Source organism: Podarcis gaigeae, assembly GCF_964106915.1.
Source record: "Podarcis gaigeae genome assembly, chromosome: 15".
In the NCBI taxonomy this organism is placed as follows: Eukaryota; Metazoa; Chordata; class Lepidosauria; order Squamata; family Lacertidae; genus Podarcis; species Podarcis gaigeae.
In genome coordinates, this window is record NC_139692.1 from 30153960 (window position 1) to 30169029 (window position 15070).

General features: G+C 47.9%; 1 protein-coding gene across 2 annotated transcripts in view; it reads left to right on the forward strand.

Moving 5' to 3' along the window:
• The window catches only part of LOC310832603 (septin-4-like), a 32545-nt gene that overhangs the window by 15452 nt on the left and 2023 nt on the right, over window positions 1-15070 (forward strand). The window contains exons 6-11 of one of the 2 annotated variants that reach the window (XM_083714699.1): window positions 1955-2089; window positions 3315-3432; window positions 4828-4929; window positions 5823-5919; window positions 8033-8195; window positions 8348-8595. In XM_083714699.1, coding sequence (XP_083570825.1) covers window positions 1955-2089; window positions 3315-3432; window positions 4828-4929; window positions 5823-5919; window positions 8033-8195; window positions 8348-8396 — 664 coding nt within the window. In that variant the 3' untranslated portion in view covers window positions 8397-8595. Of the gene's footprint in view, window positions 1-1954; window positions 2090-3314; window positions 3433-4827; window positions 4930-5822; window positions 5920-8032; window positions 8196-8347; window positions 8596-15070 lie in introns of those variants that run through there. The other variant, XM_083714698.1, reaches the window with a different exon arrangement.

Below are 15070 nucleotides of genomic sequence, written 5' to 3' on the forward strand. Positions count from 1 at the left end.
GGGATAAAAATAATATGTGGAAGACAAAGTCTAACTGGCTGTGAGGCAGGTAAATCCCATGAGAGCAGGATCCAGGCGAGAGCTGCAGTGCTTTGATCTGCCAGTGAAACGGGTTCATCTAGGCAGTGGCGTAGCGTGGGTTGTCAGCACCCGGGGCAAGGCAAGTAATTTGCGCCCCCTAACCCGTGGATTTGCGCCCCCTAACCCTAACCCCCAGATGTTGCGCCCGGTGCGGCCGGCCCCCCTGCACCCCCCACGCTACGCCACTGCATCTAGGGCCTGAATATTATTATTATTATTATTATTATTATTATTATTATTATTATTACAGTTGTACCTTGGATCCCGAATGCCTTGGTACTCGGATGTTTTGTCTCCTGAACGCCGCAAACCCGGAAGTGAGTGTTCTGGTTTGCGAATGTTCTTTGGAACCCGAATGTCCGACGGGGCTTCCGCAGCTTCTGATTGGCTGCAGGAGCTTCCTGCAGCCAATTAGTAGCCACACTTTGGTTTCCGAACATTTTGGAAGTCGAGCGGACTTCTGGAATGGATTCTGTTCGACTTCCAAGGTACGACTGTATTATTATTAGCTAACTATCTAACTATTGAATTTGTATACTGCCCTATACCCGCAAGTCTCAGGGTGGTTACAACATAAAATCACAATATAAAAACACAAAATACATCATAATAATTTTTTTAAAAAAACCCAAATAAAGTCCCCTCCCCAACACATTTTAAAAGGGCTTTAGATGTCACATTTTTCTCTGGGGCCTAAACGTGTATAATGAAGGCACCAGGTGAACCTCCCTGGGGAGAGCATCCCATGAACAGGGAGCCACTGTAGAGAAGGCCCCGTTCTCATGTTGCCTCCCTCCAAACTTCTGGTGGAGGAGGCACATGAAGAAGGGCCTCAGAAGATGATCTCAGGGTCTGGGTAGGTTCATCTGGAAAGAGGTGATCCTTGAGGTATTGCGGTCCTGAGCTGTTTAAGGCTTTATAGGTCAAAACCAGCAGTTTGAACTGGGCCTGGAGCTAATTGGTAGACAGTGCAGTTGGACCAGGATCAGTGTAATATGTTCAAATTCTGCACTAGCTGAAGTTTATGAACCATCTTCACAGGCAGCCCTGTGAAATTCGGAAATAGCGTCTGGGCGGAAATCAAAGAAAATTTGGAATCATGGCAACCCTTGTGTAGGTTTTGGCGATCTTTCTAAAAAATGGCTCAGGACAGGAAACTACAGAAGCCAAGGGAGCCAGCATAGTGTACTGGTTAGAGTGTCAGAATTGGACCTGGGAGACCAGGGTTCAAATCCCCACTTGGCCTTGAAGCTCACTTGGTGACCTTGAAGGCCCAGCCCCTGCCTCTCAACCTAACCAACCTCATAGGGTTGTTGTGGGGCTTAAATGAGGAGCGAGAGAGAGTAATGTAGCCCAGCTTGAGCTCATTGGAAAGAAAAAGGTGGGATATAAATCTAAATTGTGAATATAAATATAAAATAGGAAATACAAAGCTTTCCTTTTACACCAGGTCTTTAGCTTTTAATTATCTAAGTCCTTTTCGTTCGGGCGAAATGTTTTAATGTAATTTTTCAAAACACAATTGTCTTTTAGATTTTTTTTTAATGTTGCTTTTAATGTCTGCTTGTGTTGGTTTGTTTAAAATAGTTGTAAGCTGCTTTGAGTTGCTATGGTAAAAACAGACAAAAACATGATTATAATAACAGTAGAGAAGCAAGCAAGCAAGCAAGCAAGCAAACAAACAAACAAACAAATACAGAAGCCATAGCAGATGACTTGCCTAGATTCTGATTAGTATGGGGCTGGGGGAACTCATGATATTTACTCATACCTTTTGTGGGTGCCATGTGAAACGCTGGTGGGCACACTAGTGCCCGTGGGCACCACATTGGTGACTTTTTGCTCTCTAAAGCCTGCCCAATTCCCTCTGCAGCTGGAAGCCAGTGGCTGACTATGTAGACCAGCAGTTTGAACAGTACTTCAGGGACGAGAGCGGCCTGAACCGGAAGAACATCCTGGACAACCGTGTCCATTGCTGCCTCTACTTCATCTCGCCCTTTGGCCACGGGTACGAACTGAGTCTGGCCTGCCTGGGCTCTGGAAGGGGCATGGGATGATTACAGAACTTGACTAAAAATTGGGCAGATGAGATGCTGAAACTGACGGATCTGTCCCAAATTGTTGCAAAACGTCCAAGCCATGTGGGGTTGGACTAGATGAACCTTGGGGTCCCTTCCAGCTTCACAATTCTACGTTTCAATGAAATAATTTGAATAGAAAGACAAAACTTGGTGATGTTGCAAAACAATCAGCTAAGACCTCAGTGTGCATCTTGGACCACATCACCTGGGCTCATTATTCAGCAAAGAAAATACAATTTTGAAGTTTTCCTTACTTTGTTTTGAAAATTTTATAAATCACTTAATAAAAAAACTAAACAGAAACTAAGCCTAGGGCCACAGGAAGTTGCTTTATACTGAGTCTGACCATTGGCTTGTCTTGCTCAGTGCTGTCTACATTAACTGGCAGCAGCTCACCAGGATTATCAGGCAGGGGTCTGTCTGCCAAGCTCTACCACTGAGCTGCAGACCTTCCCTAAAAACAAAGATTCTAGTCCTTATGAGAAGAGAGAGCTGGATTAATTAGGAAGCTACCTTATGCTAGTCAGACCATTGGCTCCTCTTGTTTCATTTTGTCTACACTGACTGGCAGCAGCTCTCCAGGGATTCAGGCAGGAGTGTCTCCAAACCCTACCTGGAGATGCCATTGGGGAATGAATCTGGGATGTTCTGCATGTTGCTCTGCCACTGAGTCGTCCCCAAACTGTTATGTACTGAAGTTCTCACCCTGGGCCAGCAGGGGGAAATTGTAGATAGTTATACAAATGAAGGATTGAAAGTGACGTTCAGTGATTGGATAGTTTGTATGCAAATGAAGAATCGAAAGTGACGTTCAGTGATTGGCTAGTTACAGAAAATGGTTACTGTTGCATTCTAGTGGAGCTCTATATAAGCAGAGCTCTATATAAGCAGGCTGACTGAGCTCCTCAGTTCAGTTCTGTTCCAGTTTACAAATAAAGAGCTGCTTTGGAAGAATCGCTGTGTCGTCTGATATGTTCGCCCACAACTTAACACTGGCGACGAAGGTGGGATCGATGGACATCAGAGCACAGCCAGATGCGGCCATCCTCTGAACTGAGCTGAATCAACTTAACACAAACAGTGTGTGTGCGTGCGTGCGTGCGTGCGTGCGTGCGCTGTACATTTGAGACTAGCCTTGTCTCTCCTTGGCAGGCTGCGGCCTCTGGATGTTGAGTTCATGAAGGCTCTCCACCAGCGAGTCAACATCGTTCCCGTTCTAGCCAAAGCGGACACTCTCATGCCTTCTGAGGTTGAGCGAATGAAGAACAAGGTGAGGAATTGGGAGCGGGGAGGGGAGATGAGGACCTTCCTTTTTTTAATAATTTTTTTAATTGAGTTTACATTTTACCATAATCACATTCCATTACATAATCTCATAACCAAAAAACAATGCTCAAACTGAGCTTTGACTTCCCCCCATCCCACTCTCTGGCTTTCATAAATAATCACTTACATCTTAGCATTTTTGTAACCACTTATTTACCTTCTTTCTTTCTTAATAAAATGTACCTCATTAAATGTAAACCAGGTCCCAATATTAACATTACAAAATATTTCAACTCAAACCTACAAACGTTTTCAAATGTTTACAGTTTTCTTTCATATATTGTATAAATTTACTCCAGTCCTTTTCAAACAGTTTACAGCACTGATTTCGGATCTTCCCCGTTAGCTTTGCCAATTCTGCATATTCCATCGTCTTAGTCTGCCATTCTTCCATTGTTGGAAGTTCCTGCTGCTTCCATTTCTGAGCCAAAGGTATCCTTGCTGCCGTTGTAGCATGCATAAATAAATGTGCATCTTTTTAAGGAATTTCGTCTCCAATTATACGTAACAAAAACGCCTCTGGTTTTTTGTTAAAAGTATATTTAAAACCTTTTCCTGGTGGCCCTGCCTACTTTCCCAGGCGGTGGGAAGTTCAGGAGAAGCGCCTTTGTCCCAGGATATCTGCTGTGACCTGAGATCCTCTCACAGTGGCGTAGCGTGGGTTGTCAGCACCCGGGGCAAGGCAAGTAATTTGCGCCCCCTAACCCTAACCCCCAGATGTTGTGCCCGGTGCGGCCCGCCCCCCCTGCACCCCCCACGCTACGCCACTGTCCTCTCATGCCAGCCAGAGGAGCACCTGGAGAGCCTCGTGGCTACTATTGGGCCAAAGGGAGTCCGTCTGCTCCAGCAACCTGTTCTCACAGTGGCCAACCAGATGCTGTGGGTACTAGATCACCCTTTGGGTTCCTTCCAACTATACGGTTCTAGGTTTCTAGGAATTTGTTTACCCCATGCACACCCACTCAGTTGGTGGAACAGATGCCATGTAATACTCGTTCTGCATTTGTTAGAACCCGGATCTAGTTGTATGGCACCTAAACTTTGGAACTCCCTGCCTCTTGATATCAGGCAAAGCGCCTTCACTGCCCTCTTTTCGGCACCTGCTAAAAACATTTTTGTTTAGACAAGCCTACCAAAACGTTTAGAAAGCTGAAGCGAGTTTTAATCTGCTTTTATGGTTATTTTAACTTTTCGAATGTCTTAGATGGTTGTTGCTAGATTTTCTTATTGGCAATTTAAATCTTTTAAAATCTTTTTTTTTTTTTTTTGTAAAGTGCTTTGAGGTTTGTTTGCACTTTACAGTCGAGCTGTGTATAAATTTTAAGTTCCTCTTCTTCAGATCCGAGATGAAATTGATCAGTTTGGAATCCGCATCTACCAGTTTCCTGAATGTGATTCGGATGAAGATGAGGATTTCAAGCTTCAGGATCAAGCCCTCAAGGTGAGGGGGAGGATATATTTTGTGAAAAAATATGTGTTGAAATGCCTGTTTAAATACATTATACAGTGGTACCTCTGGTTAAGAACTTAATTCGGTCTGGAGGTCTGTTCTTAACCTGAAACTGTTCTTAACCTGAAGCACCATTTTAGCTAATGGGGCCCCCTGCTGCCGCCACGCTGCTGCTGCACGATTTCTGTTCTTATCCTGAAGCAAAGTTCTTAACCTGAGGTAATATTTCTGGGTTAGTGGAGTCTGTAACCTGAAGCGTATATAACCTGATGTACCACTGTACGTGTGTGTGTGAAAATGTAAGAACATTGAAATTCACCTTTATATGGTGTTAAACCACTGGCCCATCTAGCTCAGTATTCTTTGCACAGACTGGCAGTAGCTACTCCAGGGTTTCAGGATTCAGCCTTACCTGTGGATGCCGCTGGGGATTGAACCTGAGACCTTCTGCATGCCAAGCAGGTGCTCTGCCACTGAGCTACACCCCATGACCACTTAACATTCCGTTAAGGTGGAAATGGAGAGCCAGGGGTGGTGTAGCGGTTAGAGTTTTGGACTGGGAATCTCACTCAGCCCAGAAGTTCACTTTGGGCCAGCCACTGCCTCTCAGATTAACCAACCTCACAGGGTTGTTGTGTAGATTAAATGAGGAGGTGCAGGAGACTCATATATGCCACCTTGAACTCCTTAAAAGTGGAATATAAATATATATTTTTTTAAACATGGATGGAGCAGATTTAGAAACGAATGCTTTTCAAAGTGACCCAGGCCAGAAACCTCCTGAGCCATCCCTTCCCTGTTTCTGTGCTCCTAATATTTTGCAAACAGCCACTTGTGTTCTTTGCAATGCCACGAGGCCCCTGACTGCCCCTGTTCTCTTCCAGGAGAGCATCCCTTTCGCCGTCATTGGGAGCAACACGGTGGTGGAGACGAAAGGCCGGCGGATCCGTGGGAGGCTGTATCCGTGGGGCATCGTGGAAGGTAACCAACAGAGCCTTTCCTAGATTGTGCTGGTTCTGCTGTGCCTGCAAGGAAAGCCACTCATCTTGAATTTGGAGGCAAGAGGTAGCATGGCATAGTGGTTAGAGTGTCGGTCTAGGACCTGGGAGACCAAATCCCACTCAGCCATGAATCTCACTAGGCGACCTTGAGCTCAGCCACTGCCTCTCAGTCTAATCTACCTCTCAGAGTTGTTGTAGGGAGAAAATGGGGGGAAGGAAAAGTATGTCCATCACCTTGAGCTCCTTGCAGGAAAAGGTGAGATATAAATGCAATCAAACAAACAAACAAACAAACAAACAAACGTTTGACTTTCCATGATGCCTAAACTAGGCCAGAGCTCGGTCTCAAGAGAGGCAGTGTGATGTATTGATTAGAGTGTTTGGACTAGGACCTGGGAGAGACCAGGGTTCAAATCCCCACTTGACCATGGAGCTCACTGGGTGACCTTGGGCCAGTCACTTACCGTACTCTCAGTCTAACCTACCTCACAGGGTTGAGGTGAGGATAAAATGTGAAGGAGGTGAACCATGTTTGCCACCTTGAGCTTCTTCATCTGAAGAAGCCTCCTCTATAACAGTTCCAGAGGGTGGCAACACGAGAACAGGCCTTTTCTGTGGTGGCTACCCACTCATGGAATGTTCTCCCCTGGGAGGCTGGCCTTCATTACATATCTTTAGGCACCAGGCAAAAACATTCCTCTCATCCCTTTGTTTAGTTAGCCTGTTAAACTGTTGGTGGGCAGTTGTTGTTGTAGTTTGTTATTATGGTGTGCATTTTTGTGTTTTTATTGTAAATGGCCCTGTGATCTTCGGATGAAGGGCAGCATAGAAATTTTTGTAGCAGTAATTGTAGTAACAACAACAACATCAGCAGCAGCAACAAATTGCTTAGCGGGCCCATGCAGGAAGCAGAACAAAGCCAGCCCAAAACTGATCAGGGACTGAATTTATGACCAGTTACAGGGGCTTGAAATAATTAATTTTGGCAGTGGGGTGTCTTACCTTTGCAAGCAGTGGGGTAGAAGTCCCAGAAGGATTTTGTCCTCTCTCCCTCCTTCCTGAGTGCTGAACTACAGGTGTTCGGAGGAATGCACGGTTTGTGTGCAGAGAAAGGAATAGCCTCAAACCATCTCCTTGCATCTCTCTGGTAACATGCAGAGGAAAAAGGCATGTGACCTGATGTGTCCCCCCTCTATCTGTCCCTCCTCCCCAAGTATCAGCCAATAAAGAAGAGTGGCAATGGTGGGTTGTGGGGGGGCTTTAAATGATATGACATCACACCATGTCCTTTTATAATGCCTGCTCCGGCCCTGAACAATTGGATCTGGAAGCTGGAATACAGTGGTACCTTGGGTTAAGTACTTAACTCATTCCGGAGGTCCGTTCTTAACCTGAAACTGTTCTTAACCTGAAGCACCACTTTAGCTAATGGGGCCTCCCGCTGCTGCCGCCGCGCAGCCGGTGCATGATTTCTGTTCTCATCCTGAAGCAAAGTTCTTAACCCGAGGTACTATTTCTGGGTTAGCGGAGTCTGTAACCTGAAGCGTATGTAACCTGAAGCATATGTAACCCGAGGTACCACTGTATGCTTCAGGTTACAGACTCCGCTAACCCAGAAATAGTGCTTCAGGTTAAGAACTTTGCTTCAGGATGAGAACAGAAATTGTGCTCCGGCGGCACGGCGGCAGCAGCAGGAGGCCCCATTAGCTAAAGTGGTGCTTCAGGTTAAGAACAGTTTCAGGTTAAGTATGGACCTCCGGAACGAATTAAGTACTTAACCCGAGGTACCACTGTATAAGAAAAGCCCTCCTGGGTCCAGCACCCTGTTCTAACAGTGGCTGACCAGATGCCTTTGTGAGAAACCCGCAAGCAGGATTCAAACACAAGAGCCCTCTCCACTCTTGCGGCTTCCAGGAAATGCTATTCAGGAGCATCATGGCTAGTAGCCACACAATAACCAGACTTCTCTATCCCCCATGAATTTGTACAATCCCACCCCCCAACAACACACTTTTAAAGGCGTCTTCATTTGCACCCTTACCCTGTCATGTGGTGGGGAGTTCCGCCCGCTAATGCTGCCTTCACCCGCACAGTGGAGAACCCTCTGCACTGCGACTTTGTCAAGCTGCGGACCATGCTGGTGAGGACCCACATGCAGGACCTGAAGGACGTGACGCGGGAGACCCACTACGAGAACTACCGGGCGCAGTGCATCCAGAGCATGACCAGGATGGTGGTCAAAGAGCGGAATCGCAAGTAAGCCGTTAGCCTGTGTGCGCTTGCAGGTGTTATCTGGGGCTGGCGGGATCAGGGAGTGGGGGGGGGATATGCCCCCGCTCTGGGACGGAGCGCGACTCCCCCTCCCCAATCTCAATAACATGCTCTTGCCCCCTCCACCCTAATAACAGGCTTCAGGCGGAGAGATGGAGAGTGCCCCCAGCTGGGGCGAGGGTGTAAGACAGAGAGAGAGAAGGATTCTGCAGGAAGGTTAGCGCTGCCTACGATTCCAAGATCATTATCTCTTCTTTTTTTATTAAAAAAAACCCAGAAAACACTATTGTTTTAGCCCCCGCCCCCCCCCAAAGCAGGACTTGAGTTTATTAAAACCACAACAGGCCACCATTTTGCAACTTAAATAAATTATTCACAATTGAAATCCATTGGTTTATTTGGAGCATTTTTTTTTTTAAGGAACTGCCTGCCCCCCACCCCTTTACTCTTAAAGGGTTATAAAAACAACAACAAACAAACCCAACAACCTGGGACCAGTTTACTTGCAGGATCACCTTACCCCTTACATACCCACTTGACTACTTAAAAACGTAAAGGGTAAAGGGACCCCTGACCATTAGGTCCAGTCGTGGGCGACTCTGGGGTTACGGCATTCATCTCGCTTTACTGGCCAAGGGAGCCGGCGTACCACTTCCGGGTCATGTGGTCAGCATGACTAAGCTGCTTCTGGTGAACCAGAGCAGCGCATGGAAACGCTGTTTACCTTCCCGCCAGAGCGGTACCTATTTATCTACTTGCACTTTGACGTGCTATCGAACTGCTAGGTTGGCAGGAGCAGGGACCAAGCAATGGGAGCTCACCCCGTCGGGGGGATTTGAACCACCAACCTTCTGATTGGCAAGTCCTATATGCTCCGTGGTTTAACCCACAGCGCCACTTAGTTTTGCGGAAATAGCATATAATAACTGTTCCGCACTTTGGAACTCCCTGCCTCTTGACTTAGGCTGTACTCTTTGACTTTTGATGTACTCTTTCTGGTGGCCTGCTAAGAACATTTCCGTTTAGGCAAGCCTACCTAGGCACGCAGAACATTGATGTGTGCTTTATTCTGGTTTTCAGCTTATTGTTGATTTTAATTATTTTTCAATAGCTCTTTTTAACTGCTGATGTTTTTATTGTTTTAATTCTTTCTGTAAACCGGGTGTGATGTCTTGCTTTGTTTTGCAGTCAAGGGATGTATAAATCTTATGAACTAACTAGATAAGAGATCAACCACAATAACAGGCTCTGTCCTCAGGCTGAGTACCCTAAAAATGATCAAGGGTAGAGAGGTCTCCCTCCGTAAGAAGGAGGGATCAGTAACCATTCCACTAGGGCAGCCCCTGCTAAGCTGTTTCCCTCCAGATGTTTTTTTATGGGAGTTTCCAGCAGCTGGTATTCAGAAGCATCACTGAAGGCAGAGCACAGTCATTGTGACTAGTAGCCTTCAGTAGCTCTTTTCTCCTCCATTCATTTGTCTAACCCTCTCTTAAAGCCATCATGGTTGGTGGCTATCACTGCCTCCTGTGGAAGGGAGTTCCACAGGCTATGTGCTGCGTGAGTTTTAGTCCAGAACATCTGGGTGGTTCCAGGTTGGAGGTGGTCATCCCAGGGACTCCCCAGCATGAGTTTGCTTTGGTTAATTCCAACCAGTAGATTGAATTCCAGCTCCCCCTAGTGGCTTTCTCTGCCTCTTTGGTCTGTAGCTTGTCGGTCTCTGAAGCTCATATGCCCACCCTCTCCTTCCATCCTAAAAGCATGTACGGCCCACCTACCTTGCTGCTACCCAAGTCCTCCCTCAGCCCCTTAATGCCTTCTTTTCCATATCCCTCTTCCTCTCAGATCTTGCCCCGTCCTCTCGTGATTCCCTGATCTCCATGCTTCTTAACCCACAACCCTTTTCCTTCCCTCGGGCTGCTAGCTTCTTACCCCGTTCTGGATCTCCTCTGCTCTTAGCTGCCTTCCTCTTCTGCCCCCTTCCAGCCAACCATGCTCTGCTTGCATTCAGTCCCCGTCTAAACTGACCTCTCGCTTTCTCAACAAGAGTTTCAGTTTGCCAACATTCCGTGACTGCCCTTTTGCTCCCTGGAGTTGGAATTCCTGTCACTCGGCCAAAGGACAGGGGAATACACACACACCACAGAGAGAGGTGTACCTAGGGGTTGGGGAAGCCAGACCCCACCAGGGACGTAGACCAAACAAGTGGGGGGTGGCAAAAATCACCAGACTAGGGAGTGTATGGTGTGTGTGTGGCCACACACCTGTTGCTGTCACGGCAAGATCATTTCCAGGAGAAGCCTCCAGTCCGTCTTGCACTGTGGCACGAAGGCATGCAATTTTTTCCTCCCTTCTGCCCTGCCCTCACTCTGGACGCTTTGACTACTAGGGTTGTATAAAATGTAGTACAGTGGTACCTCAGTTCTCAAATGTAATCCGTTCCGGAAGACCGTTCGAGTTCTGAAACGTTGGAAAACCGAGGCGCAAAGGGCTGGCTGCAAGTTCAATTGGAAAAATCGAAAAACACTCAGCATAAGCCCTTCGACTTCCGAGGCATTTTCAAAAATGAAAGCAATTACTTCCAGCTTTTTGGCGTTCGAAAACCGAAATGTTTGGCTTCCAAGACGCTCGAAAACTGAGGCACCACTGTAATTTCTAATGTGGCAATTGCAGAAAAGTGGTATTTTTTTATCCTATGGGGGTTGCTGATACAACTCCTTGCCAAGGACAAGTACGCCTCTAGGTGCATCACACCCAAACTATAAGCTCTGCCTACACAACCCATGGGTTGACCTTTCAGTTGTCTGGGGTATTATTCTGCACTCCCCTCCCTCTGTTGGCATCTTCAGCCATGAGCCCCCCACAAAAGATCAAGGGGCAAGACCAACATAATGGGAAACATAGAATTGTAGAGTCGGAAGGGACCCCAAGGGTCGTCTAGCCCAACCCCTGCAATGTCTCAGCCGCCGTCTGCCTTGGTTTCCCTGATGGTGAATCTAAGCCTAGTGTTTCAATTCCCTTGTTCTGCTTGCCGCCATCTTTTTGGGGGAACCAAGGAGGGACTCCTCATCTTTGAGACTCTGCTGCAGCGACTGTTCTATGGAGTGAGCGACTGAGGTCCCTTTTCCCGGCCGAAGATCCGCGCGGGGTTTCCCACCCGCCCCCCACCCTGGGGCTGCGCCACCAACCTCCTCCTCTCTCTCTCTCTCTCTCTCTCTCTCTCTTTCTCTCTTTCTCTCCTGGAGACCTGTGTTTTGTCTGGCGTCCGTGCATTTTTACATAAATCATTTTCTTTCTAACCCATCCTTGTCTCGGACCTTTGCCTTGTGTCTGTGGGAAAGCAAAATGTGTTTTTTTTGGGGGGGAGGAGTGTACCCCCCGTTTGGCATGACACTATTGATCCCAAAGGGCCATGCACCTTTGTGCTCCACATCTGGCAAAGGGATGATGTTGTCGTGAGCCTAAATAGCCATGCCTGCAGCTGGGGAGGGGGGATTGAAGGAGGGGTTGTTCCTTAACAGGAGAGAAAACAAAAATATAGGATGTGGTTTGAGGTCAGCTCTGTTGAAGTGGACGGGAGCTTCACAAGCAAAGGAGAATTTGGCTGTAAAGACATCAAAGGAAGTCACTGCTGTTGGGTGAGCCCAGCTTTTCCTCTGGCCCCACCCACCTCTGCCCCAGAAGGTTGCCAGTGCAGGCTGTCAATCATGTGATGTCACAATGATGTCAAGTAAGAGCCGACTCACCTTTTAGGCAGGGTGAAGCCTCTGTCTCAGGCAGCAGAAGCCCTCAGGCGGCATGCCCTGCCTGCTCCCCTCCCCCCTCCGACGACAAAGAAGCAATTTCGCCAATTTGGGAGCAAGATGGTGTCCATTTGGTTGAGATCTTGCCCAAAATCAGCGCAATCTTGCCCAAAATCAGCGCTGGAAGTGGTGATGCTTCTCCACCAGTGGTGAATGTGGCGGGCCCCTTCGTCAGGCGATGATTGCAGGGACTTCAAAGCACCTTCCAGGGCTTGGAAAGCGCTTTGAAGGCCCGCTAATTGGCTGAGGCTGGATGCCATGGAATTGTAGGGTTGGAAGGGACACTGCCCGCCCCCGGAGTCACCTAAAGAATCCCTGACAGATGGCCATCCAAACTCTGCTGAAAAGTCATCACGTGACAGCCCTTTAAATGTAGGGCATGGCTTGTGGGCAATGGCCTCATGGGCCAAACAGGGACCCTTGTTAGGCCCAATTTGGCTCATGGGTTGGAGGTTTCCCACCCCTGAAGTAGATTCTCACCCAACAAGGGTTGGCGCAGGAGATTCTTGAGTGTCATATTGCCATCACTGGACAACTGCAGAAGTCATAGCACAAGGATGGAGAGTGCGTGGGAAATGGGGAAGCCTGTGTCATGGATTTGCCCTCCACCTCACTAAGTTTTCTGTGTGGAGGAAGGGGGCATTGATACACTGCACAACCTGGCTTTTGACAAAGTGCATCAGAACAGGATCATAGAATTGTAGACTTGGAAGGGACCCCCAAGGGTCATCTAGCCCAACCCACTGCAGTGCTGGAATCACAGCTAAATAATCTTTGGCAGATGGCTGCCCACGGCCCACTCCTCATTCCTTAAGGCCATGTGCCATGTTCTTCTTTCACTCCACTTCAGCTACTCTCCAGGCTGCTCTCCAGATCATTGGAAAGTTTGGTTGGGGGATCAGGAACTGCACTGAATTTACAGGTCAGCCTTGAAACGTTCAGAGGGTCTAGACGAGGCATAGGCAAACCCCAGCCCTCCAGATGTTTTGACACTACAAGTCCCATCATCCCTGACCACTGGTCCTGTTAGCTAGGGATGATGGGAATTGTAGTTCCAAAACATCTGGAGGGCCGGAGTTTGCCTATGCCTGGTCCAGACTGTCACCAGATTCAGATGACTCTATGAAGCAGCATTGAATTTATTTATTTCAATTCTCGCATTTATGCCTCACCTTTTCCTCCAAGGAGCTCATGGTAGTGTACATGGTTCTCCTCATCATCATATGATCCGCACAACAATCTTGTTAGGCAGTCTATTCTGAGAGAAGACAGAGACTGGCCCAAGGTCACCCAGTGAACTTTTTGGCCAAGTAGGGATTTGAATCCTGGTCTCTCCCAGGTCCAAGTCTGAGTCCCTAACCACTGCACACACTGGCCCTCTTATAGCATCAGTATCCTTTATGGTGGTTGGCCAAGGTGCTCTGGGTCATCCCATATCTTCTGCTGCTACCCTAAGAACCCTTTAGGGCGGGGACAAAGCAGGATTGTGGTACTACATTCAGAGGCAAGAGGGAGTAGGAAGGGGGCTGGGGCTGGAACATAGACTCACAGAATGACAGAGTTGGAAGGGACACACCCCAAGGCTCATTAAAACCCGGGAAACGCATCTCTCAGCAGGCTTGACACAGCACAGGGTTCCCACATGAACCGAGAACCAGCGCTTCTCCAAAAACCATTGTGCATGATGGTACCTCTGGGGATGTGCCCTGACTTTTTGATGCGTCTCCCCATCACAGGAGCTTGTGACTGGGGCTGGGGTAGAAAAGCTGGAGAGAAATTGGATGGGAGGGACACATATGCTTGGGAATGTCATGAGCCCCTGCTGACATTAAAAAAATTAAATTAATTAATGGTATATTTTCACAAGCGTATAGTGCACAATATAACCATCTGCCTGCATGCCCCATTAATCCCCCTCTTCCAAATCCACTAATCTGCCTTTGCAACAACATCTCTGCCCTTTGGCCACTTATCAAGCCATGGAAATATTATATAGAAAGCTTCTATTGAGACAGATGCACCCAGTATTGTCTACACTGACTCGCAGCAGCGTCTGCAGAGACTTTCAGAGAGGAAGCCTCTCCCAGCCCTGCTTGGAGAAACCAATTTGGAGGCCTGAACCTTGGACCTACTGAATGCCAAGCCAGGTGTCGTCCTTTGCAGAAGACAGTCCTTTTTTTGGACTTAGACTGCCCCACCAAAGAAAAAGCAGGATGGGGTCTCTGTAGCTGCACACCCACCATGAGCTCCTCGTCAGCAGAACTTATCCTGCACTTCCATCTTTTGAAAGCCACCTAGCAGAACCTAAGAAGACCCACCTAGTCAAGCATCCTCTCTACACATTGGCCACAACAACTCTCCCCATGGCAGACTGCCTCTGCCAGGGGAAGGAGAATTGGTAGCCATGATTGATAGCTTCCTCCTCCTCCTCCTCCATGAATCTGCCTAGTCCTTTTCTAAAGCCATCCAAGCTGGTGGCCATTGCTACATCTTGTGGGAGCGAGTTCCACAGTTCAACTTGACCCACAGATGCTCAGCGACCTGGCTGGGCTTGCAGACCAGGATCCCTGACCATTGGTCATGCTGACTGGGGCTGATGGCAGACATGGATTGAGGGGAACGAAACCACTTGGGGGGGGGGGAGGCACCAACACTATTATTTAGAATGGCGAGCACATGGCGAAGGGGTGCCGAATTTTGGCATTGCACAGGACCCCGCTGGAATTTGAGAGCCCCAAGGTCTGCTGCTGCTGTTGGAAGTTGTAGCCCAGCCAGATCTGGGTGGGGGGAAACCTGTTGTATCTCTAGATGCTCCTTAAAAACATCCCTTGTTGGAGCAGACCGACAGAGGAGGAAAGTCCTTCTTTGCAAGAGCCCCAAGACTCTGGAGTGAGTTCCCAGAGAAGGTTCAACACTCTGGTTCGCTGTGGAGGCTCAGAAAGTCCTACTTATTTAGGTAAGCTTTGCGGGGTGAAGAGCGATTTGAGAGCAACACTTTCCCAAAGAGCCTGATGCTGGGCTTCCCCATCCCCTCCTCAAAAGTGTTACTCTTCATTTTAA